The sequence below is a fragment of the Sceloporus occidentalis genome, unplaced genomic scaffold, assembly GCF_023333645.1.
Source record: "Sceloporus occidentalis isolate IW3139 unplaced genomic scaffold, rSceOcc1.0.p SCAF_12, whole genome shotgun sequence".
NCBI lineage: Eukaryota > Metazoa > Chordata > Lepidosauria > Squamata > Phrynosomatidae > Sceloporus > Sceloporus occidentalis.
Genome location: NW_028316992.1, coordinates 20815750 through 20843577, shown reverse-complemented (window position 1 = coordinate 20843577; position 27828 = coordinate 20815750). Strand labels below are relative to the sequence as shown.

Sequence of the window (27828 nt, the reverse complement as noted above, 5' to 3'; positions counted from 1 at the left end):
AAGAGTTTTGAACACATCTGCTTGGAATTCACACAGAGATGCTCATGTACCCTTAGTGTGCTGTAGGGTTTGTGTCAGTTTTTCCAGTGTATGGCAGCTCTACAGAGCCTACCTGCACAATTCCATTAGGGCTACCAAATGTCCACCTTTTCCAGGACATAGCCTACATTTCAACATTCTGTCCAGGAGGAATTTCAAAATGTCCTCCATTTTCAGCACAATGACAGCACAAAGACCTGCCCCTCGTGACATCACCAAATAAAGCATCCTGTGGCATCACATGAGATCTTCCCTAAAGCTTTGGGCCTGGAATTTCAGGGCCTGGGATATCTTGACTTGGCAACCAAATTTCTTAATGCCTAAAACCCTTTCAAAATATAACTGCCCTAATACTAAAATACAGGTAACAAAAGCCTGGAGGCCCTAATAATCAATGTCCAAAATCCACCATGGAGAGAAGGGCCTGTTGATCTCACTGGGATTTAAATCCGGTGTTGGCATCTGTCGTGCCAGGAGCCACATTTTATGTTGTCCAAATGCTTAAAGGCTGCACCTATTTTCTGTTTTTACTTTTTGTGTTTAAACTAAAAAAACACAACAATTCATAATAAAGGGCTTCCTGCTTGAATTAAGATAAGAAAATAATGGTACTCACAAGGTCAATGTTTACTGCAAATAAAAACCTTCGAATTTTAGTTATGATGACTCACTATGGAAGCCAATTGCACTATTACTACAGTTAAAAATCTTCCACTGAATGTATAATTTCGAGTGTTTCCATAAATTTAGATTTATTGGGCTGTGGGGAAAAGGAGAGAAAAGCAATTGGGGTGCCCTGGGTTTAAATACTGTATGCATTACTGTACACTAAACTGTGCTCACGAACTGGAAAACCTTTAAACCATTGTGCTATTTCCACTACAACAATTCCTTACAGAATTCAGACTCCTAGCTTAATGACTTAAAAATGAATGAATAAAAAGATTTACAAACCTGAGGCAATGGCTCCTTCGCAGCACAGTTTATCCCTCCAATTGGGATCATATTAGGCATCAGTGGTTTGGGATAACTAGAAATAGAGTCCTCTCTCATCAGCCACACAGCTCCATTACTTAACAGTCCTGCAATAGTCACATCTCTTTGCAGAAACTCAGAAGCGAGGTTTCCATAAGGAGTGTAAACAAAACTACAAAGGAAGAACTCTGATAGATGGAACAGCATATTTTTCACGCGCTGGGCAAACGTCATATAATCTGAATATCTTGTGAACATTCTAGGGACATAAGAAGGAGGCCTTGGACACTGCGTAGCCTCAGAGTCGAAACCACATGGAATTCCTCGCAAGAAAAATACAGAAGGGATGCCAAGATACTCAGCAACAATATGGCCACAAGGCCAAAAAGGATCTGAAAGAACAGCATCAAATTTGCTCTCTCTGAGATACGTTGTCAGTTCTTGGTTATACAGTAAGTGTGTACAACTTGCCAGGAAGAAAGTCGATGTCTTTCTCAAGTGCTCAATTGTTCTAGCAACCATAACTAGAAAAGGAAGATCTTCAAACACTTGATTGCCAAAGGCTCGAATATTTTCATCCATTTCTTGGTAGGTGAAGGGAACTGGATACGTTTTTAAGGAATACATGTCTTCTGAAGGTTTTATGTGCACATTTACTTCAGGTGCAACTATTACCATTTCATGTCCATTCTGCCTGAGCTGTTTTAGAACGGGCTTCATGCTAAGCCAGTGACTTCCATCCATGGGTATCACTAGGAGTTTCCCAGCAGAAGCAAAATCCAAACCAGCAAGGAGCAGCAGTATCACTGCAAAACACTCTTTGAAGTAGAACAATGGAGCCATCTCTCGGTTTGCCAGCAGTAGATGTATCCTAGTAGCTATATGCTTCAGACCTGTATCCTGTATCCTTCAAACTTGGTCTTTTATGTTCTCTTTTAAGTGAATGTTTAACTAAATAAAATATTAACTTCACGGAAGAACAAGCATTAATTCTGAGAAAGAAATTCAGCCAGTCTGCATTATATCCATTAGAGGATTCTAGATAAGGGAGAATCTGATCTGTAACTCTAGCCATTTGCTTGCTTCTCTACCCTTCCTCCTCAAACCCTTTTCTGTTCAATCAGCCTGCCATTAAAAGACTTCCAGAACAAAAAACCTCTAACTGGGAAGAAGCAAATATCATTTATCTTGAGCATCAATGAACAATGAACTAAGGAAAAGAGACATATATATTTAGAGCATGTACAAAATGGCGGCACCCATTCTACATGGGCGCTGCCATTTTGACGTAGCAGACACTTAGTGTCTGCACGTCGTGTCGTGGAAATGATGCCGCAAGTGTGCCATTGGTGCCTTGCGGCGTCATTATCGCGCCGCAAAAAGAAGCCACTTTTTGTGGCTTCTTTTTGCTGCACCGGGGAACTGCACAGTTTGTCCGCTGCGGTTCCCTGGTGCAGCAAATACGGGCGCCGGCAGAGTGCCCTTTTTGGGCACTCTGTAAAGTGCCATAGATAGAAAAATATAATATTCTGCCTCCATATCCTAGATAGCAGTGGATAACTTCCACATTTGATGAATCTTTGCAGAAACTCAATGATGTGATTTTGTTGACCTTCTGGTCAGTTTTTAACTTGTATGGTTTTTTTTAAATTCTGCATTGTATTTAATACTTTTTTAAGGAGGGGAGGGCACCAGGGATTTTATATGTGCTGTATTTTTAACTTTGTTAGCCGCCCCGATTGTTCTCAGAGGGGCGGGATACAAATAAATTTTATTATTATTATTATTATTAATTATCATCTTATTGATGCTCACTGAATCAATTGTGGGCTGTACTTTATGCTTACTTAATTTGTGATTATGCCACTACAATATCATTATTTGTTGATATTCACTTTAAAATAATATTTATGGTGGGGCAGGTACTTTTTCAAAGTGAAGTTCATTTCTGGGGAGTTCAGCTTAAAAACCTAATTATGCTCAGAGAGCATCTTGTTTTAACATGATACTGAAGGATATCTTAGACCCTTCTTCCAAAACACCAAACATGTGGAATCATATGCAGCTGGTAAGCTGTATGTTGCCCACCCAAACTCTGTTTTGCAGAGTTATAATTTTGGTTTCCATGTCATAGAATCATAGATTTGGAAGAGATCACAAAGGCCATCAGGTCCAACATGCAAGAATACACAGTCAAAGAACCCTTAACAGATGGCCATCCAGCCTCCGTTTAAAAATCTCCAAATAGCAGCTATAGCAATAGCAGCTTCATTTATATATCACTTTATACCACACTAAGCAGTCTCTAAGCAGTTTACAATAGTAAGCTAATTGCCCCCAACGAGCTGAGTATTCATTTTAGTGACCTTAGAAGGATGCAAGGCTGAGTTGACCCTGAGCCCCTGGCTGAGATTGAACCCAACTGCAGTACGGGCATTTAACCACTGCACCACCAGGGCTCCAAAGAAGGAGACTCCATTATAATCTGAGGCAGCATCTTCTGCTGTCAAACAGCTCTTACTGTACTGTATTCTGCAGCTTTGACTAACATCAGTGGTGTCATTCAAAATAGTTAATAACCACTTCTGTCCTTTTTTTATTTTCTCCCCCCTCTCCAAATGTGTTCATGTTAAGGGAGATGAAAATGGAGGGCTGTGGGGCAGCTGGAACAGGAGCTGGAGCAGACAAAGTTTCTCCTGGAGCTTTAAGTTGCAAGCACACTAGTTCCAAGAACAGCCGCAGAAGCTCCTACACTTCTCAAAAGCTGCTGCTGCCCTGGGATCCAGAAGCCAGCATCCTTCTAAGCAGCGTCTCATCAGCCCCCATGTTTAGCCAAGTTGGTGGTGGGACAGAGGTCAGGGCACAGCTTGGCGCCTTCTGACTCTCCTCACACCATTGGGAGAGTCCTGTGCCTGTGTGCTTGCTTGCTACTGTGTCTCCAGTTAGAACAGGAAACATATTTGTGTGTGTTTCCCAACTTATTAGGGTGAGGGAGGCTGAAAGCAACAGCAAAAGAATTAATGTTTCCATTGCAGTCAATTACTTTCAAATAATTATTCAACAGTCATGTAACCTTCAGTGAATCATGTCCATGGTCCCTATATTATTTTTATTTAACTTATACTGTAAAACATTTAACAAGCTCACAAGAATTTAACTGTGATTCTTCATTTTTGTCCCCACAACAAGCAGTTCAGTTCAGAGATATAGCACACACCACATTACACAACTCCTGCCACCGTTCATATGGTTATCTCTCCAACCTGGCCTTACGTGACATTTTCCTCCCACCTTTGTCCCTCAATGATCACCATTAAAACTAAACTTGTCACTTCATCAGGATACCCACAAGCTTTGCATTTCTATGGCTATTCATACAGTCTGATGATAAAAGTCCTTTCTGGGCATGAGTTCACTCTATACATCTGAGGAAGTAGACCACAAATATAAAAGCTCACACTACAACATCTTTCAGTTGGTCTCAATGGTGCCACAAGAACTCTTTGCTTACAAACAAGTGGTTCAGTGATTTTTTTTAACAACTGGTTTGGGTAGATTGATGCAAACTGGCTGAATGATGCCACTAATCAACATGTTCTTAGTCATGCTCACTACCAAATATGGAATCCATAAGCTCTGATACATGCAAAAGATAAATGAGGGTTACAGATGATGGCTTATATTCTTTTAAAGAAAGAATCGTGGGCACCCACATTATTTTTTTGCCGGGGGGGGGGGGGGGGAGAACATATCCAGCAGTGTGATTGTTATTTGCACTCATAGCATGTGCTACTTCAACACACCTTTAGAAACTCACACAAATAGAAAATCCAGTGAACTTGACAGTGTAGTGCAAAAAAGAGTAATATTCAATTTTCACAAAAAGCATTATGAATGCTAACAAAAGTTCTTTTTTTAGCATAGGGAAACACAAACCCAGCACAGCAGTCTTAAGAAAGCCATATCTGATCACTGACAACTTCACTCTATGGTTCACTCTGTCATTGTACTGCATGTGCCTTCACATGGTTTTTTGTGTGTGTGACCCACTGATTTACTGCTTTCCCACAGATCATGTCAGTAGCACTGTTACTGTCACCAACTAAAGCATAACAGAGGTTTTATGCTACTGCAATGATGATGATAGGGCTGTACAGCTGGGCAGCATGCAGCTTCCCCTTTACTGGCTGGATCGGGGCTGCGGCCACCTCAAGTCATGGCTCTGGTCCGGCCTCTGGAGAGCACAAAATGGAGGCACAAAAAGCAGCTCTTTTTTGCACTGTTCAAGGGGCACCATAAATAAATAAAAATAAATAAATAAAATTTATTTATATCCTGCCTCTCTACAAAAAGCAATCGGGGCGGCCTACAAAGTTAAAATATACAGTCCAAATCCTCAACCCACCCCCGTTAAAATACAATTAAACAGTGTGGAATTAAAAACATAAAACATACTTTAAAAAAACAATACAATAACTGTGGTGAAGTCAGAGGTCAGCAATTAGTTATAGCCGGAGAACTATTCAGGAAAGGCCTGCCGGAAGAGATCTGTCTTTATAGCTTTTTAAAAGCTGTTTAGAGTGGTAATATGACGGATCTCGTCTGGCAGGCCACTCTACAGTCTGGGAGCTACAGCTGAGAAGGTCCTCTGGGAGGTCGTTGACAGCCTAGTTTTACAAGGCTGTAACAGATTTTTCCCCGAGGATCTAAGTGTGCAGGGAGGATTATATGGAAGGAAGCGGTCCTGAAGATAGGTTGGACCCAAGCCATTTAGGGCTTTAAAGGTAATAACCAATAGCCACGGTGACACAGTTTTATGATGCCCCTTCAGTGCTGCATTATGTAGATGCAGCGCTGGAGTTGCGCCATGATGGCACACACCATGTAGACCAGTACGTGCCAAAATGGTGCCCTGGGGCAGAGTTAGGATATACAGTGTGTGGATGCTGTGCTGTAACTCCGCCCACAGGCTGGCACAAAGTGCCGGTCTGTATAGGCCCGATGATGACCTTTTCCTCCTTCCTTTCCAAAAGGGAAACAGATGTTTTGATCTTCCAGTTTGTAGCATTGTATGGAGCGAGGGGCTGATCTGACATGTCTGCTAGCTAGCTAACATTTTTTCCACTGGGGTGGTGACAGGAGGCTCAGTGGTGGCTGCTAAAAATCAGTGTTGGCCACTGATTTTGTTTTCAGATGCACTGCTGCTCACGGTGGATTGGAAAGTGTTCTACTTAATAACAAGAGTTCTTTTTCTTTTCACCTCCAAAATGTTGGTGAATACTTTTCAGAGAGCAGCAGTACAGTCTTCTGAAAGTTTCTTAACAGAGGGAATAAAATAAAATACCAGCCTGTTTCTGGCAGGTAAGTTCACTGACACCACTGCCTAAATTGCCACAGTTGTTATGACTTGTGCCAGGAGTGCCTTTAACTAATTTTTTCTCAGAACACTGTAAGAAGGAGTCAGGCTGCCATTGTGCATAAAAACTGTAAAGAAGAAATGAGCAAAACACCAAAACAAAACACAGCCCCACACTCACAAAAACAGCCTATTTGCAGAGACATGGGGTAGTACAAGACTAAGACCCACCATCATCTTTCATGCACTTTTTGCATGCTTAGGGAGGTTCAGTCAATCAGAGGATGACCAGTTTGTGCAGAAGATGTAAGATTCGCTCAGGTCCATCCAGGGAGGTAAAATGACCCTTCTCTCATTGCAATGTAGAGATGGAAGAACATTCAAATGCTGGGGGCAGGTGTGTGTGTGCAGGAACAAGAAATGGTATGTTAACCCATCACTTACTTTGAGACAGGAGGAAAGCAGAGACCATGGCATTGACTAAAGACTACTTCCCTCTCTAGGGAAAGGAGCCTTGCACCTCTCAGCAGGAACAGCAGAGAGCACCATTTCACTAATGGCTAGTCCAGGACAGAGCAGGGAAAATAGGCTGGAAATGCCTGCCCCCATCACTCCTCCCTTCCTTTTTGCCAGCCCAAATGTAAATTTATTTCGTGAAAGTGAGACAGAAAACTGACAGATGCTTCTCAAACACTGTCAAGAGTTTTGCACTTTTCCACTTTTAACAATGTTGAAAGTAAAGAGGCATCGGTGCTTGTATAAAGTGATCAGTGAGAGAGAAGAATCTACTAAATAATGCCTAATTCACCTCTCAGTGTCTTTCTTTGTGCAATTCACTCAAGCCTTCTGCTTCCTTCTTACCTGCAGATGTCACTGCCCCCTTATCTCAAGGAATTAGTTGGTCTCTTTAGGGCTGTACAGGGTTCAGCTAGGGCTGAATGTTCACATGCTCAAAGCCCTTGTTGCACCACCCAACCACCATTATGGTGTGCATGCAGCACAGTGCCCAAACGGCGCTGAGCACAAGGGGTGTCATCATGGTACATGAGCGCACCTATGGCGCCCCTGCCGAGACACAAAAAGAACCTGCCCAGAAGTGGGTTCTTTTTGCTCTCTCTGGAGGCTGCGGCGTGTAGTTGCCGCAGCCTCCTTCTGGGGCAAAAACAGGTGGTGTGTAGCCGCCCATCTGTAGAGGCACTGTGTTACCTTTTTCAGATAAAGGAGCATTCATGTGGCTCTACCCCAATAATGCTAGCTTACCTCCACACGTGAAAGCCAGCTTTTGGGGGCTCTTCAGGTTCAGGTTAACTTCCTTTGCCTATCGCCTTTCCTATCCTAAAATGGATTTCCTGAGACAAAAATGTAAGTTTTCCTTTTTATCTTACAACAGAATTCAAAGTAACTCCTGTTTGTACCATAAGCCCATATTGCACTAGCCATGCTGCACTCTGCTTCATATAGATACAAAATATTCGTACAGAATATGTAGAAATCCTTCAAGAGTTTTGCACGCATGTGCTTGGAATTCACTCAGAAATGCTCATTTATCCTTAGTGTGTTGTGGATTTTGTATCAGTTTTTCCAGTGTATGGCAGCTATACAGAGCCTACCTGCACAGTTGCACCAGGGCTACCAAATGTCCACCTTTTCCAGGACATGTCCTACATTTCAACATTCTGTCCAGGAGGAATATCAAAATGTCATCCATTTTGAGCATGACTAACGAGCATGAATTTACATTTATATTAGTGTGTTTAGCTTTTATGCTGCAATGCCTTACATTTTTCTTGAAAGTCCTACATTTTGCAGTGCCTAGTCCTCCTTTGCAGTTATGACATCTGGTAATCCTGAATCACACAAACTTCAGTTTCATCAACAGCAGCTGAGATAGGGCAGCTTCTGAGCCATATTACTTCAGAATATAACTGTGCTACCACTTCAGTCCCAAATAATGAAGCAAATCTGGTTGATTAAGATCTATTTTTTCCAATTCCAGAGCATATTTGATTGGATTGATTGAGTTCTATAGCAGAATAGCACAGTTCATATGGACATCAGAAATATGGACATAAAAAATGAGCATGAAAAATCTGGGTCGCATATCTGCGCATAGGAATGCACAAGGGAGAGAAAAAGCTATGCCCACTGTGCATAGCTTGGGACTATGTGCCACTTGGGACAAGACTTTCACCAGCAGTCTTTGCACAGTGTTTGTGCAGAAAAACTGAAGTTGCTGAAACTATGTAGTCAGTCTCCTCTGGCATTTCTTCAGACCATAAAAGAGGTAGGTGATTGTTGGTCTTGCCGAGTTTTTATTTTGTCTTATTGAATACCCATCCTTAGTCATCTTCTAGGCTTAAACAGGTAACATTCAAATGCACATGCAGTAGCCTTTGCTATGCATGACAGCTCCATATTCAAATCTATCTATGATGGGCCCTCTCCCTGACTTCTGAAGAGCACTGAAGAGAATAAGAGGATGTCCAGGTGCCTTCTCTTAAACTGGGAAGAAAGAAGCTAAGGATTAATTGGTGGGTGAACTGCTAACAGCTCACTTGTGGTTGAAGCTCATGGCCTTGAGAATATCCTCAGTTAAGGACTCTGTAAAAGGTAGCCAAAGGTCTCGCATGATTGTTAGATTGTTAGCTGTGCAAGCATGAGTCAGCAAGCTGCATCACCGCCTATCATAGTAGAATGATAGATAACACTACCAAAGGTCATTATCAAGGTGAACCTCACTGTTGGGTGAAGAGTGCACGCACGGCATACCCTCCAACTTTTCACAGATGAAAACCATGGCATGTTGACCAAACAACATTAGAGAGTGGTCAAGATGCCTAAAGTTATAAATGAGGAAGAACAAACAAGCTGGCAGAGGCTGCAGCAGTTTTGGCTAAATCTACCGAGATGAGAAAGATTCTGCCCCCTCCTCTCCTTTCCTTGCACTGAGTTGAGCCGAATGCAAACTACTTTTGCCATTTGAACTCAGTTTCCACCAAATGAAGTAAATTGAGAATGAAAAGAGAGAGTAGAAGGAGAAGAGAGAAATTGGAGCACATTTAAAACAGCTGAAAAAGTGGGATGATAATGGATTTATAGGGACTGACCTTGCCAAATCTAGTCAGTTGGAGGGTATGGCTAAGTTGCCATGGAGGTTATATGTGACAGTATATGCCTCCAAGCCATCTATCTATTTATGGTGACCCATGTGTTTCTTAGGGTTTTCTTAGGCAAGGAATACTCAGGTAGTTTTGCCAATACATTCCTCTGAAATATAGCCTAACAACACCTGGAATTCACTGGTTGTCTCTTATCCAGGTACAGCACCTGGTATTCGTTGACAGTCCTCTCCCATCCTTAACTTCCAAGATGAGAAGGGATCTGATGGATTTAGGTTATTTAGTTTATATCAGCAATGTAAGGAGAGTGTATTTTTGTAACTGCAAGCCTGTTTACTTTTGTATACCATCTTCCCTCTCCATAAAAGTAAAATCCACCAGAAAAGAAGTCATTAAAAATACTGATTGCCACATTCAAATACACACAAAATTCTGCTTCCTGGTAGAGCAATTCTACACCACTGATTTCCCATTTAGTTTGCTAGTAAACTCAGCAATCTGTGTGTGTGTATGTTGCAGAACAGCAGATTTTATAGATACCTAGCACAAAGCCTCCTGTAATTATTCTCTTAAACTGGGATGACTTAGTCCCCTCTTTAAGGACAATGCCGTCTCCATATTTTATGCAGATGCATGAAAAAAAAATAGTTGTTGCTGTTTGAGGTTTCCCAAGACAAGTCAACAGGGGAGCACTGACAAGCTGGCTTGCCAGATTTCATTTTTTAATTGTTTTCTGGTTGGTTCGTTTAATATTCTGCCTTTCTTTGAGTGCAGAACCTAAGGTAATTTCCTTGGGAATGCAGTTCAGGGTCCTGCTGGGAATTGAATTGGCTCAGATCTAAATTTCCAAAGCATATTCTGAACTGAATCAGTGATCCTGCACACAGCCCTACAGCATACAGAATCCATTGGCCGGTATCCGGTGTGCTATGCTTGTAGCTGCATCTCCACCCCCCACCCCCCCAACCACAACAAAAACAGCAGAGATGGAAGGCGAATAAAACCTGCCAGCCTCTTCCTCCAAAGCCTTTATTCCACATCCCATCCACAGTACAGATGGCTGTTCTCCTGCCGCCACTGCTTACAATTAAACTGGTATAGTGCATCAACAGCATTTCAGCCAGTGACCAAATAAAATAATAGTGAAACCCCTCCACAGAAAATTGTGTTAGTGGCATATTACATCAAGACTGGAGGAGACTGGGAATCAATTCCTCACCTGCCCATCAAGCTTACTAGATAAGATCTGGCCAGTCACCTGTCCTCAGGTCCATGCCAATCTACTGGCTTTTGATAAAGTCAAAATAATTAAAAAAAAAAAAAAGAAAGGCAGGTAAACTCTCTTGATTTTACTGGGATTAAAATGCAAATCATTACCCTGACAAGGAGCTCACATTCATAAAAGCAGCAAACCTTTCTTAATGGAGTTCCCAGGTCTCACGGTCTGAACCCTTTTCTCCTGTACTTTAGGGAGAGTAATCTCAGCACAAGAGATTTAAAAGTGTCTGGGTGTGAGTGTGTATTTCTCATTTGTTAGACTTTTTTTAATTGAATGGCATGCTCTGCACAACTGTATGTTGGCCTGTTACAGACTGCCAAAATAAAGCTGCTTCGGGTCTCTTTGGAGGTATGCTGTTTAAATGATGCATGCATCCAAAGAATCCGGAAGCTGCACCAAAGCTGCACTGCAGTGCTTAGGAATGGAGTGTGGCTTTGGTGCGACCTCCGGACTCGTAGAACCTATTCATCTTTTAAACAGCATACCTCCAAAGAGACCCGAAGCAGCTTTATTTTGGCAGTCTGTAACAGGCCGTTGATGGTTTTTTGTGGGTTTTTCAGGCTATGTCACCATGTTCTAGAAGAGTTTATTCCTGATGTTTCGCCAGCATCTGTGGCTGGCATCTTCTCTGAAACATCAGAAATAAAGTCTTCTAAAAAATGGCCACATAGCCCGAAAAACTCACAAAAATCTGTGGATGCTGGCCATGAAAGCCTTCGACTTCACATTGTGTGTTGATGCTTAATATATCCAGCTTAATGACAGCACAAGGACCTGCCCCTCGTGACATCACCAGAGACAGCATCCTGTGACATCCCATGAGATCTTCCCTAAAGCTTTGGCCCTGAAATTTCAGGGCCTGGGATATCCTAACTTGGCAACACTATTTCTTAATGCCTAAAACCCTTTGAAACATAATTGCCCCGATGCTAAAATACAGGAAACAAAAGCCTGGAAGCCCTAATAATCAATGTCCACAATTAACCATGGAGAGATGGGCCTGTTGATCTCAATGGAATTTTAAGTCAGATGCTGGCATCTGCAGGGCCAGGGGCCACATTTCATCTTAGCCAAATGCTTAAAGACTGCACATATTTTCTGTTTCTACTTTTAGTGTTTAAATTAAAAATACACAACATTTCATAATAAAGGGCTTTCTGCTTGAATTAAGGTTATAAAATGTGGTACATAATAGCACTGTATCACAAAGTCAATGCTGTACTGCAAAAAAGACTTCGAATTTTAGTTATGATGACTCACTAAGGTAGCCAATTGCACTATTACTACAGTTAAAAATCTTCCACTGAATGTATAATTTTCAATGTTTCCATAAATTTAGATTTCCTGGGCTGTGGGGGAAAGGAGAGAAAAGCAGCTGGTTTTAAATACACATAACTGTATACTAAACTGTGCTCACAAACTGGAAAACCTTTAAACCATTGTGCTATTTCCACTACAAAAATTATTTACAGAATTCAGACTCCTAATGACTTAAAAATAAATGAATAAAAAGAGTTGCAAACCTGAGACAATGGCTGCTTCGCAGCACAGTTTATCCCTCCAATTGGGATCATATTAGGCATCAACGGTTTGGGATAACTAGAAATAGAGTCTTCTCTCATCAGCCACACAGCTCCATTACTTAACAGTCCTGAAACAGTCACATCTCTTTGCAGAAACTCAGAAGCGAGGTTCGCATAAGGAGTGTAAACATAATTACAAAGGAAGAACTCTGATAGATGGAACAGCATATTTTTCACACGCTGAGCAAATGTCATATGATCTGAATATCTTGTGAAAGCTCTTGGGACATAAGAAGGAGGCCTTGGACACTGTGTAGCCTCAAATTCAAAACCACATGGAATTCCTCTCAAGAAAAATACAGAAGGGATGCCAAGATACTCAGCAACAATCTGGCCACAAGGCCAAAAAGGATCTAAAAAAACCGCATCAAATTTGCTCTCTTTGAGATACGTTGTCAGTTCTTGGTTATACAGTAAGTGTGTACAACTTGAAAGGAAGAAAGCAGATGTCTTTCTCATCTGCTCAATTGTTTTGGTAACCATAACTAGAAAAGGAAGATCTTCAAATGCTTGCTTGCCGAAGGCTCGAAAATCTTCTTCCATTTGTTCGTTGGTGAAGGGGACTGGGAACGTTTTTAAGAAATATATATCATCCGATGGTTTTATATGCATATTTACTTCAGGTGCAATAATTACAATTTCATGTCCATTCTGCCTGAGTTGCTTCAGGACTGGTTTCATGCTAAGCCAATGGCTTCCTTCCATGGGTATCACTAGAAGTTTCCCTCCAGAAGCAAAATCCAAAACAGCAAGGAGCAGTGGTATCGCTGCAAAATATGCTTTGGAGTGGAAGACAGGAGCCATCTCTCTGCTTTCTTGTCTTTCTCTCAGTCTTTCTCTTCCTTTACAAATGCCGGGTGTATCCTAGTAGCTGTATGCTTTAGACCAACGCCCTATATTGTGCATCACCCACACTTTTATGCCCTCTTTATGTAACTATATAAGCAAGTCAAACATTAACTTTTGGGAGAGGCCATGGCATAGTGGTATGTTGTACATATTTAACATGTCTTTCTATTTAAACCATATTGCGCAGAGGCACTAGAAGAAACAACTTTGTCTGTGGGCATGAGATTTGATCCCCCCTCCCCGCCTGGGTCTGCAAATTGTTCACCAAATAATAAATCTGAAATTCAAATTGTGAAAAAAAAACCTATAACCTGAATCAGGAGAGTAGCTCATGTTATGGATATTTTGGGTCACATGGCACCCCTGCTGAACTATCCATCTCTACTACTAAGTCAGGGGCCGTACAGACCAGCAGGAAAAGCTGGCCTGGGGACAGAGATCCCAGGGCAGCATGATGCTGCATGACACTTCACATGGCACATGGCATCACAGCACTCCTCTGGTGCTGTGTCTACATGACGCAGCACCAACACAGCGCGGAAAAGCCGCTTGCTGGTGGCTATGGCACCCTTTCTGGGGTGCAAAAAGAAGCTGCTTTTTGTGGCTCTGTTTTGTGCCGCAGAAACTAGAAATTGGGGATATGGCATATAGTTGATGTGACCCCGATCCGGCACTATAAGGGATGGCCAGGCCACCCCCTTGGGGGTGATCTGTCAAGCCCCTGAGTCTCCTTTCTCTGCATATTCTCTTTAAATATATTATCTGTGAGAATGTACTCCTTTTAAATGCCCTATTGTGTTTCTGAACAGTTTTAGCCTGCATTGTCTGGGCTTAAAAACAAGGCACTGGCATTGCTGGTATTACAAACATGTAATACAATGGTGACAAATGCAGTACTTAAAGGGATCACAAAACATATGTTGCACCATGCAGAAGGTGAAAAGCATGTTGTTCCCTCCCTCCCCTACTCAACAGCTACATTGACATTTGTGTTGTTATGCCAATATTGAAGAGATCTATTTTCGAGGCGATTCCAGGGCCAGATGGTACTGAAGAAGGGATGATTTCTGAAGGTCTGGGGCCCTCAGGAGAAAAAGTAGTTCTATCCTCTCTAGAAGAGGCAGGGAGCTCACTTTTAATAATAATAATAATAATAATAATAATAATAATAAATTATTGGATTTTTAAAATATGACTAAAAATGAGGAAAAGAGAAACAAAAGGAAAGCAGAAGTACTTAAGGATACAGACGTGATTTTAAGGAGAGGCTTCCTGAAATGGAAACAAGATTAAGACTTCTTCCAAATTTACTATTTCATGATATCAAGATAATGGAGTTTATCACACGTTAAATTGGAACTCCAATCCAAAGCCATTCCGAAGGGAAAGGGAAGCAGAATCAATTCAAATCCAAGGCAATTCACATGATTAATTATCACACATGAAGAGCGAAATTGTGGTCATTCCTCAGGCAAAGTGGAGTGAGTGCAAAATAAATTATCACACCAGTACATACCATGCGGATTCACCAATTAGAATTGGCACCCTTGCACATGTTCCATGGGCTCTGAACGCATCATGAACCTTTGCACATCCGGGGTGAAGAAGGGGGCCACTTCCTGGTTCCAGTTTCATGTGAATGCTAACCTCATGTGATTGATAGCTTCACGTTTCTTTTTCCCTTCTATTTTCCGATCCCTGGCAGCCACATCCAAACAGGTCCTGGGCAGAAATGAGGAGAACAGGTCCTGGCAAAGGAAGAAGACTCTTGGCCACCAGTTGTGATGCTCCAAAGGGGGGAGTGTTTGGAGACTCCTCTTGGGAAGAAATGAGGAGGACTTGTCCTGGCAAAGGAGGAGGACCTCTGGCCACTTTGCATGGGCTTCATAGTGATGCTCCAAATGGGGGAAACATTAGGGAAATCCCTCCTGGACAGAAATGGTCTTGGGAAAGAGGAAGAGGACCCCCCTGAGCCCCTAGTCACCACCGCCGCCTGGGCCATCCTGGAGGTCTCCAGGAGGAAGAGGAGGAGGAGGAAGGCCAAGAGAAGCGCAGCCATCCCCTCCAGAGTCCCAATTGAGATGCTTCTAACCCACAACAGGGACAGATCCTACTCAAGCCCAGCTGCAGAGGGGTCCCTCCATCCCTCCCTCCTCCTTTCTGGCCCTCTCCCCACCCATGGAGCACAGGGTCAGGCAATGGGGGGAGGTGTCCTCCTCCTCTGGCCCTTCAAGCACTTCTTTCCCTTCACCCACCGGGCAGCCCTCGCCTTGGCCCTTCCAAAGACCCTGAAGAGGAGACCGGCCCCGGGAGGGATGGAAGGCGAGTACCTGGGACATTCTCCTCCTCCTCCTCCTCCTTTCCCCAGATCCGTCCTTCATTGCAGCCTCCTCTCCAGGAGGAATCCGCAAAGGGTCCTCCATGTCAGAGCCCCCATCCTTGACAGCATCATCCAAACGGGTCCTCTGTGTCAGAGCCCCCATCCCTGTCATTCCCTTTCCATTCTTGAAGGAGTACCTGAAGCAAATGGAGCAAAATTGCAGTGCTGCATCATGGGAAATTTGCCACCTTGGAGGTTGGGGGATAGTACCAGGACAGAAGCAAAGTTGCATTCCACACCAGGCCAATTCAGATTGAAATGGAAGTGAGCTTGGAAACATTTTTTTTGAATTCGCTTGTTACCGAATTCACTTACATCAGGAGTCACTTTGGACTGACTTTGGATCTGCCTTGGAATGACTCCCCATAGAAGGCAATCACGTGTGATAATTTATGATGTTTTAACATGAATTTGTATAGTTGGACCAGGAGTGACTTCGGATTGGAGTTGCAAAACCATCATGTGATATCGTCCATTGCAAGTGACGACTGAATATGGACTTATAGTGGAAAAAGGGGAAAGAGAACCAAAGAGAGAGTTTTAAAATAAAGGCAAAAAAGGCTATGAATATATGGCTTTTACTGTGCAAAGCTAAGTGCAGAGAATCTTTATTACAGAAAGGCAAGAATATTAACATAAGATATTTGAAATAAAAAAAAATCAGTATTTATTCTGCTTGGGTCAGACCTCACCTGGAATACTGTGTCCAGTTCTGGGCATAATTACAATAGGGATATTGACAAGCTGGAGTGTATCCAGAGGAGGGCGACTAAAATAATGAAAGGTCTGGTAACCCTATGAGGAGTGGCTTAGGGAGCTTGGCATGTTTAATCTTGGGGGGAAAGGTTAAGAGGAGACATGATAGCCATGTTTAAATATTTGAATGGATGTCTTAGTGAGGATGGAACTAGCTTGTCTTCTCTTGCTCAAGAGACTAGGGTATGGAGCAATGAATGCAGACTACTGAAAAAGAGATTCCACCTAAACATTATGAAAAACTTCCTGATGGCAAGGGCTGTTCAACAATGGAATATGCTGCCCTGAAGTGTGGTGGAGTCTCCTTCTTTGGAGGTTTTTAAACAGAGGTTAGATGGACATCTGTTGGAAATGCTTTAATTGTATATTCCTGCATGTCAGGGGGCTGGACTGGATCTGGAGTTGGGTCTTTTCCAGCTTTACAATTCTAATGTGACTTTGGCGGCATCTGCATTACAGAAATAATCCAGTTTGGCACCACATTAACTGCTGTGGCTCCATGGTATGGAATTCTGGGAACTGTAGAATTCCATAGCCTTGAGCCATGGCAGTTAAAGTGGTCTCAAACTGGATTAGTTCTGCAGAGCGGATGCAGCCGTAGCCATGATTTTCGGAAGTGGGGGTCCAGACTAAGTGCCACCATTATAATGGGGCTTGGGTGCGGTGGCGCAGCAGCATGCACCATTCATTTTATCTAACGGAAGGGGCCCCAAGGACCCCCCCCCCCGGCTACGTCCCTGGCCTTAATTTACCTTTGGAATCTGCTGTGAGCAAAGATAGCCTGAAGAAGCTGAGAGTCTGTAACATTTGGGCATAAAGCTGTAAAACCCACTGCTGTAAACAGAGCCTTTAAGAAGATATGAGGAGCCAGTAACACCTAGTTCTAAAACAAATTACTACAAATTCCTTGTTATTGTCATTAAAATGTCCCTAGTGTCATAATGAATTCTGGGCTGAGATCAAAAACTAAATTGCCTGAGGGGAGAAGATCAGCTGAACTGCCATCAAAACCAGTGGACATATTATTGAAAGATATGAAATCTTTAAAAATGCATATGACACAAATGGAATTTGATTCAAAAAGAGATTCAAAAAAGAATTTAGGAAAGATCTGAAATTTGAGTTAAAAGAGGTTAGACAGTCTTTGACAGAGATGACATCAGAAATGAAGTTGATAAATGAAAAGGTACAGTCTCTTGAATGAAAAACCAAGAGCCTGGAGGAGAAGACAAAGAGGCTGGTCAAAGATCAGGAACCTGATTTGGGCTTTAAGAGAGACAAGGGAATATGAGACATCAATTATTTTATATAAGTTCCAGAGCAATCAAATGAGAATATTCATGAAAGAATAACTGAGGCCCTAGCAACATTTCCAGAGAAAATATGCAGAAATGGAGTTGCAAGTGAACAGTGTCTTCAGAATTAATAGTGGGCTACAAGTGAGATAAATTTACCATGCAACATGATTATTCCATACTACTAGCAGAAAATATCACAGTTGTGGAACAATTATTAGGTAAGGTCAAAGAAAAGGCAGACAAAAATAATGGATCTGCATAAATTCAACCTGGACAATAAGGAAATAGAAACAGTAAAAGATTTCCAAGACTTAGGATCAAACACTGATCAGAATGGTGACAGTAAAGAAATAAGAAGACTAGAAATATGAAAAGCTGCTATGAAAGAACTAGACAAGTTCCTAAAGATGTGATTCCCAAGCTTTGGTCCTCCAGGCGTTTTGGACTTCAGTTCCAAGAAATCTCAGCCATCCTGGCCAATGGTCTGGTATTCAGGGATCTGAAGTTCACACCTGGAAGGCCAGAGTTGAGAATCAGTGTCCTAAAGTCTGAATATACAACTGAGCACTAAAGTTAGAATCTTCTAAGCTATTATATTCCCCATCACCATACACAGATGTGAGAGCCGGGCAGTGAAGAAAGCAGATAAGAAGACAGTCAACTCATTTGAGATGTAGTGCTGGAGAAGAGTACTGAGTACTGGACAGCCAAAAAGACAAACAAATGGGTCCATAAAAGATCAAGCCTGTACCTCCCTGGAAGCCAAGATGATCATATGGAGGCTATTGCACTTTGGCCACATCATGAGAAGACATGATTAATTAGAAAATACATGAATGCTAGGAAAGAGAGAGGAGAAGAAATACTAAACGCATGCACGATCCAGCCCTATGAACCATCTTGGATATTCCACATTGCAGGCATATAATTTAGAAGAACATGTGTATCAACAATTGTCAAAGATTTTTCCAATATACTGAAGTAATATATTGTAATAAATCCACTGAATGGACCCCCATCATAAGCTACAATAAAGAATATGTATATTATATTGCCAAACCAGAGGATGAATCAGGGCCTCCTCTCAGCAGAAGAGAGGGGCAGAAAATGAAAGCATGAGGGAGTCAGGCCTAACCCTATTCATTTGCAAGGGATGTCTTCTGGGGAATGTGGGATCTCCTGGGTGGGCAGGGGGTCTCTTCAAAAAAAGGACTCTCATCCTGGGAAGATGTTGTGTCAGGGTGTCTGCCATTGGACCCTCAGAAGATCCAGACACAGGAGTGTAGGTTCAAGGGGGAAAATGACATTTCCTCCCAAATAAGAATTCTTCTCCTCCCCACACACCCAATGAAATTTCCCCAAATTTCTAGCATTTCAGTAACTTAAAACTTCAGTTGAGCATTGAAAAATAGATTTTAGGCATCTAGAAAGGAAGCATGCAAAATTTACCATGAGAATGCAAACACCACAAATACAAAGATCCTAGGTGTGAACAATTTTCAGTGTTTCACTCCCTGCAATGCTAGATATTTGGGCATTGAAGGAACATTTCATGGGAGGCAGAATTCTTATTTCAGGGGCAATGTCCTCATTTTACCCTCCCCAGCTAAACTCATGCCCACACACCTCAGCTACAAAAGTCTCTATTCCAGTCTTGTCAGACTATTCCTAGACCTTGACTGGTTTCGAGAGACCCCTGGACCATTTTTGAACCTGCTCTTGAATTATCTTTGCCTGAATCAATTTATCTTTGAACGGTGGTCTGCTTCTTGACTTTGGCTCTAGATCAGAGATGGGCAGAGTGTGGCCCTTGGGACCCTTAAGTGTGGCCTTCTGGATCTCTCAGAAGCCCCTTAAAACTCCCTTTCTTCCTGGCTGTTTTTGGAGTGAGTTCCCCCCCCCCCCGAAATTGTCTTAATAGCAATAGCAATAGCAAATACATTTCTATACCATTTACCGATGTAATAAGCAGTTTACAATGTGTAAGCTAATTGTCCCCAACAAGCTGGTTACTCATTTTAGCCACCTACGGAAGGATGCCAGACTGAGTCGACCCTGAGCCCCTGGCTGGTATTGAACTCACAACCTTATGGTTTCTGAGTGGCTGCAGTACAAGCATTTAACCACTGGACCACCAGGGCTTGCAAAACTGCCTTAAAATGCAACTGCTTGCTCCCTTAACTTCCCACAACCTCTAAACCTCCCTAAAACATACAAACTGAAAGGGGAAAAAAGGCTGAAAATAAAATGGAGTGCCATTATAGGACATGTCACTTCTAGCATGCTGAAACTTATTGGTGTGGCTTGCTGAGCAGATGCAGGAAAGAAAAATGGACCCTGCCCTCTCTGCTGTTCCCTATCCTTTCCCTACAGCAGCCCAACTGCTTTACCTCTTTTCTGGTAGATGTCTCCTAGCATGACCTCTGTGCTACCTTTCCACCTTGGTGCTGGCATTATCCTTACCTAAATGACCTCCTCATTATAGGGACATGGATGGGTTAGACCCAAGACTGTTACTTAACTTAGTTACTTAAGACTGCCTGTCTGACCCAAAGCAGGACACAAGTGTCACAGTGCCCTAAACTGTTTCCCAGTCTCTCCTTTCCAGTCAGCTGCTCTAAGTCCTCATTTGCTAACTTATAAAATACTTACAGTATGCCAATGGGGAGAAAGGGCAAGTATCACTAGCAAATATGAACCAGTTTGTCCTCTATTGACACTGTAACCCATGTACTATCCTCAAAAATCAATCTCTATCTACTAATTTTTTTTATCTAGATCACAAGAAATCTGATTTGTGCCAAAGATAAATACATTAGTTTATTTATTTTCAGATGGGGAGCCATAGGTATTTGTAGGGATTTTTTTTTCCAGGAAAGGGGACAAAGCTTACACAAACAGTAGTTTGTATTTGCTTTTGTTGTTACAAGACGCTTAAAAGCCTATGTGGCATAGCAGAAAATTCTGGGCATTTAACAGCAGTAGCACAAAAAAATCTCATATTCAAGCTCTATAAAATTCATTCACTTATTCATTCATTCATTCATTCAGTTTATATCCTATACTCTGAAATATTGTCTGCATGTTTTTCCTACTTCTGCGACTTTTACAAGAGCTAGAGACTTCAGAAATATAAGCTAGGGATTATGGCTGAGCCAGGGGAGGCAACTTCTCCACTCTATCGTGTGTGTGTGTGTTCAGTAAACCTGTGATCTACTCACAGGAGACACAATCTGATCTCCTCCCTTCCATTTTAATACTATTGCAAACTGCTGTCATGCCCAGCAACATACATTTTCCCTCCTGTCCCACCACCCCACATTTATAGTTTTGGTTATATCCTCCTTAAAGGACAGGATAATCAAACTCTTATGCAATACTTCGTAATTTCTGGTTAGCATTAATAAAGCTAGATAAAGCTACTTGTAATTTTTGTCCACACAAAAATATAACAACAATTAAAAGTAAGCATAGGATAATCATAGCAAACACTATACATAGTACATATACTGGCTCTTGGCAACAACAAGAAGTACAATCTGCAACATCACTGTATTTTTTTTTTTAACAATTGTATTCCATAAAACATACAATAATAGTACCAGGAAACAGATTTGTTTACACAAGGTGTAACATGGTTGTTGAGCCAGATACTAAAGTGTTATATTTCATGCCCTGGCCCCTGACATACTTTAGGATACAGCTATAGTAGAATTTTCATATGTAACTTACTTAGGAGCACAGTTGGTCCAAGATATTTTTTCTATGCGGGACGAAGAACAAGAAGGTGCTTCCATCCATTTCATATACTAAAGCTTACTGTACTGACAGTGTTTCTTCTTGCAAAACTAGAAATGGGACAATGTCTTTCATTTCATCCAAAAAAGGATGGAAACCATGTGGCTGTCCAGACGTTGGACTGCATCTCCCAGAATTTCTAGTCAAAATAGATGATGGTGAGGTTGAGAGTTGTAGTTTCACAACTTCTAGAGGTGCATACAATTCTAATCTATGATCTAAATGTTATAGTCTAGCATAGGGGACACAAAGCAGGCCATGTAGTAAGCAGCTCCCAACTTCAATAGTTTGCAACCAACCATCAGTGTCTGCCAGACAAATAGACTGGCTTCATCCTGCCAAATGTTAATGCTAGTAGCAATAAGCCAGGGATGGGTAAAATAGCCCCCATATTCCCCAGAAACAAAAGTATTTTTCCTTCAAATTTTGTTTTGCTCCAAACTGCCCAGAAATGATGCCTGGGAGATGTGGAGGGCATTTCGCCCATGTCTGGAGCTCTCCTGGACCTCTTAGGAGTCAAAATAACTTTTTACCTTAGAAGGACCTCTAGGTGCCTAGGAAGGCTGAAATATATGTCTCCATATCCTCTAAATGGTGTTTGGTTGGCAGCAAAACATGATTTTTTGTGTGTGAGAGCAGGTGCAGAGAGTGTGGTCCTTCAAGGTCATTGAGTATTAGCAATGGACAACCAAGATCAAACCCATTGATACATAGCACCTACCTGTGACAAGAGTTTACCTTCCTCGCAATTTATCCCTCCAATGAAGACCATATTGGGCATCACAGGTCTGGGATATTCGAAAACAAAGTCATATCTCAAAAGCCAAACAGAGCCCTTTCTATAAAGTGTTGGTAGGTGTACTTCTCTTTGGAGAAGTTCTGAAGCAATCTCTTGGTATCTAGTGTATATAGTTTTAAAAAGTGGAGTCTCCAAGAAACTAATGAAGAGGTTCAGCAGTCGCTGAGTAAATGTCATACGATCTGTGTGAGTGCTATAGCATCTTGGGACATAAGAAACTGGATCTGGGCACTTGCTGATTGCATATTCCAAATTGCATGGGAATCCACGAAAGAAATACACAGAAGGAATGGAGAGGTGTTCAGCAAGGATTACGCCACAGGGCAAAGCAGGATCTGTGAAAAGGGCATCAAATTGATTCTCTTCCAGGTACCTCATCATTTCCCTGTTCTTCAGAAGACTTTCACAATTAATGAAAAACATGTCAAGTAGGTGCATCATACTCCTATATGCCCCTATAATCATGGCAGGAAAAGAGAGTTCTTCAAAAGGATGGTTACCAAACAAGTAGAAACGGTGGCGAAGGTCATCTTGTGAATATGGCACTGTGTAGACCTTCCTAGTGTAGTACTTCGATTCTTTAAGCAGCAAATTAGCTTCTGGAACTACCACCACTATCTCATGACCTCTTTCACTGAGCTTCTCCACAACAGCTCGCATGCTGAGCCAGTGACTTCCATCCTGAGGTATCACTAGCAGCCTTCTCCCCTCTCCAAAACAGAAGATGGCACACAAAAAGGCAAGACATACAGGAAACCCATAAAGGTGAGGGAAGGAACGGCTCATCTCTAATGATAGAAGATCACCTCTCTGCTCCACAAAATAATATAAACATGATTCTTGGTTGAGTGATGTAGTGACATTGCCTTTGCTAATGATTAGCATGAAACATGTTCTTAATGATTAACAAGATTTGTTCTCAGTTTCCCTTTCTTAGTGCCATAATTTGTTTTTATTGGGTCACGTAACAGAGGATGGGCAACAGTGGCCTTCCATGGGTTTTTGGAAGACAACTCCCATCAGCCATTACCTATGGCTATGGTGACCAGGGTTGATGTGGCTTGAAGGCAAAAACATCCAGAGGGCTACATATAGATCCATTGTGACTTAAAAGTAATTTAAATGTGTGCACTTTTCAACTTCACTTCTTCCTCGTACATGGCTTTTCAGACAAACACTAAACTAATGTGGCACAGACATCACTTAGCACTTAAAGGTTCTATATTGATTTATATCTATACACACAAATTTGGAAAGAATAATAGAATCAGAGAATCAGAGAGTATGAAGAGACCACAAGGACCATCCAATCCAACCACCTGTCATGCAAGAATCCACAATCAAAGCATCCTGGACAGATGGCCATCCAGCCTCTGCTTAAAGACCTCCAAGGAAGGAGACTCCACCACACTCCAAGAATGAGTTGGAGATACTTAAACTTTACAGAAGGAAAAGCCTGCCAATGAATTTTACCTCCAAATCATTAAATGTATGTATTTATTTATTAAATTTATAATCTGTATTTCTCCCAAGTTGAGATCCCAGAAGGCTTACAGTAACTTAAACAAGGTTTAAGTTAAAATCTTGTTTTACAAAAGTTAAACAAGAATTAAATAACACTATTATTTTAAAAAACCATGGTTAAAACAGTTAAAATATGTTGTTGTTGTTGTTAACAATATATTTCTCAAATTAATTTGCACCTCCAGATAATCCAAAATCAATATGTTCAACCAAACTGAAAAATAGTGAAAAATAATGAACAACAACAAGAAAAGTAAATTGCAAGGTTTCACCTCCTTGTTTCCTTATCACTCCACCCACAACTGTTTAATAGCTCTGCACTCTGGCACCCCATTTTAAGAACAAATTAACCATAAACTAAATCTTTTCTGATGTAATCTACTGCTATTAAGTTCCAACAGCAAAGCAGTCTATGGCCCTATACAGACAGCCAAAATAAAACTGCTTCAGGTCACTTTGGATGTATGGTGTTTCAATGATGAATGCGTCCTAAGAGTCTGGAAGCTGCACCAAAGCTGCACTCTAGTCCTTAGGACTGGAGCGTGGCTTTGGTGTGGCTTCTGGACTCTTAGGACACATGTATCATTTAAACAACATACCTCCAAAGTGACTCAAAGCAGCTTTATTTTGGCTGTCTGTATCAGCCCTATTTTATTCATATGATATGGTATTATTATCTCAGAGTAGACTAAAATTTAAAAGATCATAGAACAGTTTTAGAGATTATTGTAGAAGCGATAAGCTACCTATTAACTTTGATAAGTTTAAAGTTCTTTTGCTGAAAAAGCTAAACTGATTTTAATTTGCAGATATAGATGTCGGCCTCTTAGACTGGATGACTATATAAGCCTTTGGGCATTCATTCTTCTGAATGGCCAGTGCACAGGTAGCTTGCACTTACAAGAGCCAAATATTGCTAGAAAATTGTCTTACATTTTTTTTATCTGTGTATTTGGTTTGTCCCTGCAGCTGTTGACATTTTTGCCTTCAAATTAATTTCACAGACTTTTATATCAAGAAGCAGTGTAGGCCACTGAATTCCTCTTCTCTGTTGCAAAGGTCAGGCCTTCAATTTTGCGATCTACTTGCATGCTACTGAATGTGCAATTGGATCATAATTTGGAAGTGGGTCTATATAGTTCATCCAAAACGCTATGCTATTGGAATAAGCTGTGCTGTAGTGAAGCTATGGACTTCTGTGCTAACTGAAATGGAATGACCTTGTATGTCAATTCATGAAAAAGTGGGTGAATGGCAGGGAGAGAAGTTGGATATTTCCAGGTGTGTACAGCTTTATTTACTTCTCTCCCAAGCTCAGAATAGGTACTGGGTGTATGGATGGGAGGAATGGAATTATGGATGGGAGTTTTACCTGAATTAAGTAAAGTTTATAATGCAATAAAATAATATATATAAATTTAAATACCATGCTAGAATTAACAAATTAACATACATGTTTATTTTTCAACTGCAAAGTAATTAACACAAGCTTTCTTTAGCCTTTCAGGTATCTCTGTACTTCTCATTGTACTGCCCCATGATTTGCCATTAATGTGTAAAATTTATGATAAAAATGAATGAACATACCTGTGGCAGACGTTTCCCTTCTTCACAGTTTATGCCTCCTATGAAAGCCATGTTGGGCATGAGAGGCCTGGGATACTCAAAAACAAAGTCGTAACGCAAAAGCCAGATTGAACCATTTCTGTAAAGTGTTGGCAAGTGAACATCTCTTTGGAGAAACGCTGAAGCAATATCTTGATATTTATTATACAGTGTCTTAAAAAGTGTAGTCTCAAAAGAATTAACAAACAGATTAATCACACGCTGAGTGAAACTCATTTGGTCGGTATGCCTGGTATAACACCTTGGGATATAGGAAACAGGGTTTGGAGTCTTACAGATTGCATGCTCTAAACTGCATGGGAATCCTCGAAAAAAATACACAGAAGGGAGGGAGAGATGTTCAGCTAGGATGACTCCACATGGCAAAGCTGGATCTGTAAAGAGTGCATCAAAGTGACTCTCTTCCAGGTAAGTTATGACTTCTCTGTTCTTCAGGAGACTGTCACAATTATCAAAAAACATATTTATTACATACATGTTGTTGCGATATTCTTGAAGAATAGTATAAGGAAAAGAGACCTCGCGGAAGAGGTTCGCAGAAAACTTTTTAAATCCAGCATCAAGATCTTCCTGTTTGTATGGCACAGGATATGTTTTCAGCTTATAATGTTTTGATTCTTTCAAAAGCAAATTAACTTCTGGCACCACCACCACTATCTCATGTCCCTTTTCACTGAGCTTCTCCACAACGGCTCGCATGCTGAGCCAGTGACTTCCATCTTGAGGTATCACTAGCAGCTTCTCACTTTCAGCGACAGTGAAAATGGCAAGCAAAGAAAGAAGACATACAGGCAAGCTGTCAGGCTGACGAAAAAGAAAAGCCATCTTTGTGGTCTGATCAATCTTGGCAACAAAACTAAGCCCTTACATACCTTATATTCTTTTTAATTTTCACTTCAGGAATATGAAGCATGACTTGCCCAATTTTACTGGTGTTCTGATTCACGAATCTTGTTAATTATTAATCTATCATGTTTTATTAAACTCAAAGGCCTATTTAGTACGTGGTTCCTGTCCTGTTGGCTAAATTATTGCTCAACTTGCTGGGCATTACCCTGAGGTCTTCTGGGGACACGATTTCATTACTCGTGCTTTTAAAACATCTACATGAAACTACTAAGAGACACTATCCAGGATCTGAAGCCTGAGTTCAGTACAATCACGAGGCCCACATTTTTAGCTCTTTCATGCCTATTCCCTTTGGAGCCATTATTGGTCAATTTTGGCCATTTTAAGGTATTCCTAAAAAGATGTTTTAAAGTAATGTGCTACTAATAAGTAATTTAACATAATACTTTTTTGCCCAGTAGGTAAGGAGAGAGAGGAAAAAAAGTCGAAGGCTTTCATGGCTGGCATCCATGGGGTTTTGTGGGTTTTTCGGGCTATGTGGCCATGTTCTAAAATATTTTCTTCCTGTAGTTTCCTAATATAGATTTACAGAGAATGGCATGGAGGTTATCACTGCTGTACTATTTTTGTCATTTTATAGTTGCCTCTGGAATATCCCCCCACAGATGAAGTACAAAGCTCATAATATGATTGTTGCCTGGGAATGATGGAAGTTCAGTTGGTCTAGAAACTGACAACTTTGGAGAGAACGTTTAGGATCTGTTCAGTTACATTTTGTCACTAATCTCTCTCTGGAGATTAGCGCATAGACTTTCATTCCCATGCTAGGTGCAGAATGTAAAGTCACGGGGACAGATACTATCGCACAGCTCTGTCCCTAGGCAGTACTCATCCCGTATGTGACCTGGGATGGAGCTGTGCAATGGTACTTGTTCCCATGCGTTTACATCCCCTGCCTAACGAGGGAACAAAAGCCCATGCACACCTCTGTCTTCTTTCTATCCCTTCCGATCATAGCTTATATATACGCTTCACTTGCTACATCTTTTGTTCCAAACTTCACCCTTAGGGGCCATTCAGACTACCTATTATCCCAGATTAGGAACCAATTCTTGCATGTTAAGTTCATATTCGCCCCGAATCTCCCATAAGAGAATCAGAGGCTTCCACAACCATTTTGGGGCAAATACCCCTTAGCGCGGGTCATTTGGAATCAGGGTAAAAGCCGTATCTTTTGAAAAAAGCCTGGTTCGTCAAATATTAACTTGTCCCCAATCATGATCGGGGCAAGTTCAGGAGAGGGATTTAGGTCAGAGGAAGGGCAGAGGGCAGAGCATTCCCTCCCCTTCATTGGAGAAGGAGGAGGAGGAGGAGGAAGGAGCCAAAGGGTGTCAAGAGAATCAGGGACAGAGGAAGAGCAGGAGGAGGAGGAGGAGGATGAAGAGCTGGGGGAGAGAAGGGGGCCATGGAGGGCAATCGGTGTAACGGAGCAGGAGGAGGTTCAGGGTAGGTCAGATGGAGGGCACCAAACAGAGCAAGCCTCCCTCTCGCACCAGGGAGCTTTCCCTTTTTTAATTTTTTTAATTATTTTTAACAAA

At 41.5% G+C, this 27828-nt stretch overlaps 4 protein-coding genes across 4 annotated transcripts; all 4 read right to left on the bottom strand.

Moving 5' to 3' along the window:
- Positions 1 to 739: 739 nt before the first annotated feature.
- On the bottom strand, positions 740 to 8999 carry LOC149305364 (UDP-glucuronosyltransferase 1A1-like). The gene is made up of 5 exons (XM_089478043.1): positions 8926 to 8999; positions 7347 to 7435; positions 2283 to 2312; positions 994 to 1820; positions 740 to 799 (listed from the first exon to the last, which is right to left on the bottom strand). Exons 1-5 carry the CDS (start codon positions 8997 to 8999, stop codon positions 740 to 742), a joined length of 1080 nt encoding a protein of 359 aa, XP_089334169.1.
- Positions 9000 to 11665: 2666 nt separating this feature from the next.
- On the bottom strand, positions 11666 to 13155 carry LOC149305363 (UDP-glucuronosyltransferase 1A1-like). Its single transcript, XM_089478042.1, has 2 exons — positions 12292 to 13155; positions 11666 to 11728 (listed from the first exon to the last, which is right to left on the bottom strand). Exons 1-2 carry the CDS (start codon positions 13153 to 13155, stop codon positions 11666 to 11668), a joined length of 927 nt encoding a protein of 308 aa, XP_089334168.1.
- Positions 13156 to 19024: 5869 nt separating this feature from the next.
- On the bottom strand, positions 19025 to 23017 carry LOC149305362 (UDP-glucuronosyltransferase 1A6-like). The gene is made up of 2 exons (XM_089478037.1): positions 22154 to 23017; positions 19025 to 19057 (listed from the first exon to the last, which is right to left on the bottom strand). Exons 1-2 carry the CDS (start codon positions 23015 to 23017, stop codon positions 19025 to 19027), a joined length of 897 nt encoding a protein of 298 aa, XP_089334163.1.
- Positions 23018 to 23960: 943 nt separating this feature from the next.
- Positions 23961 to 26207, bottom strand: LOC149305361 (UDP-glucuronosyltransferase 1A6-like). Its single transcript, XM_089478035.1, has 2 exons — positions 25343 to 26207; positions 23961 to 23969 (listed from the first exon to the last, which is right to left on the bottom strand). The coding sequence occupies exons 1-2, from the start codon at positions 26204 to 26206 to the stop codon at positions 23961 to 23963; spliced, it is 873 nt and encodes a 290-aa protein (XP_089334161.1). The 5' UTR covers position 26207.
- Positions 26208 to 27828: the final 1621 nt, after the last annotated feature.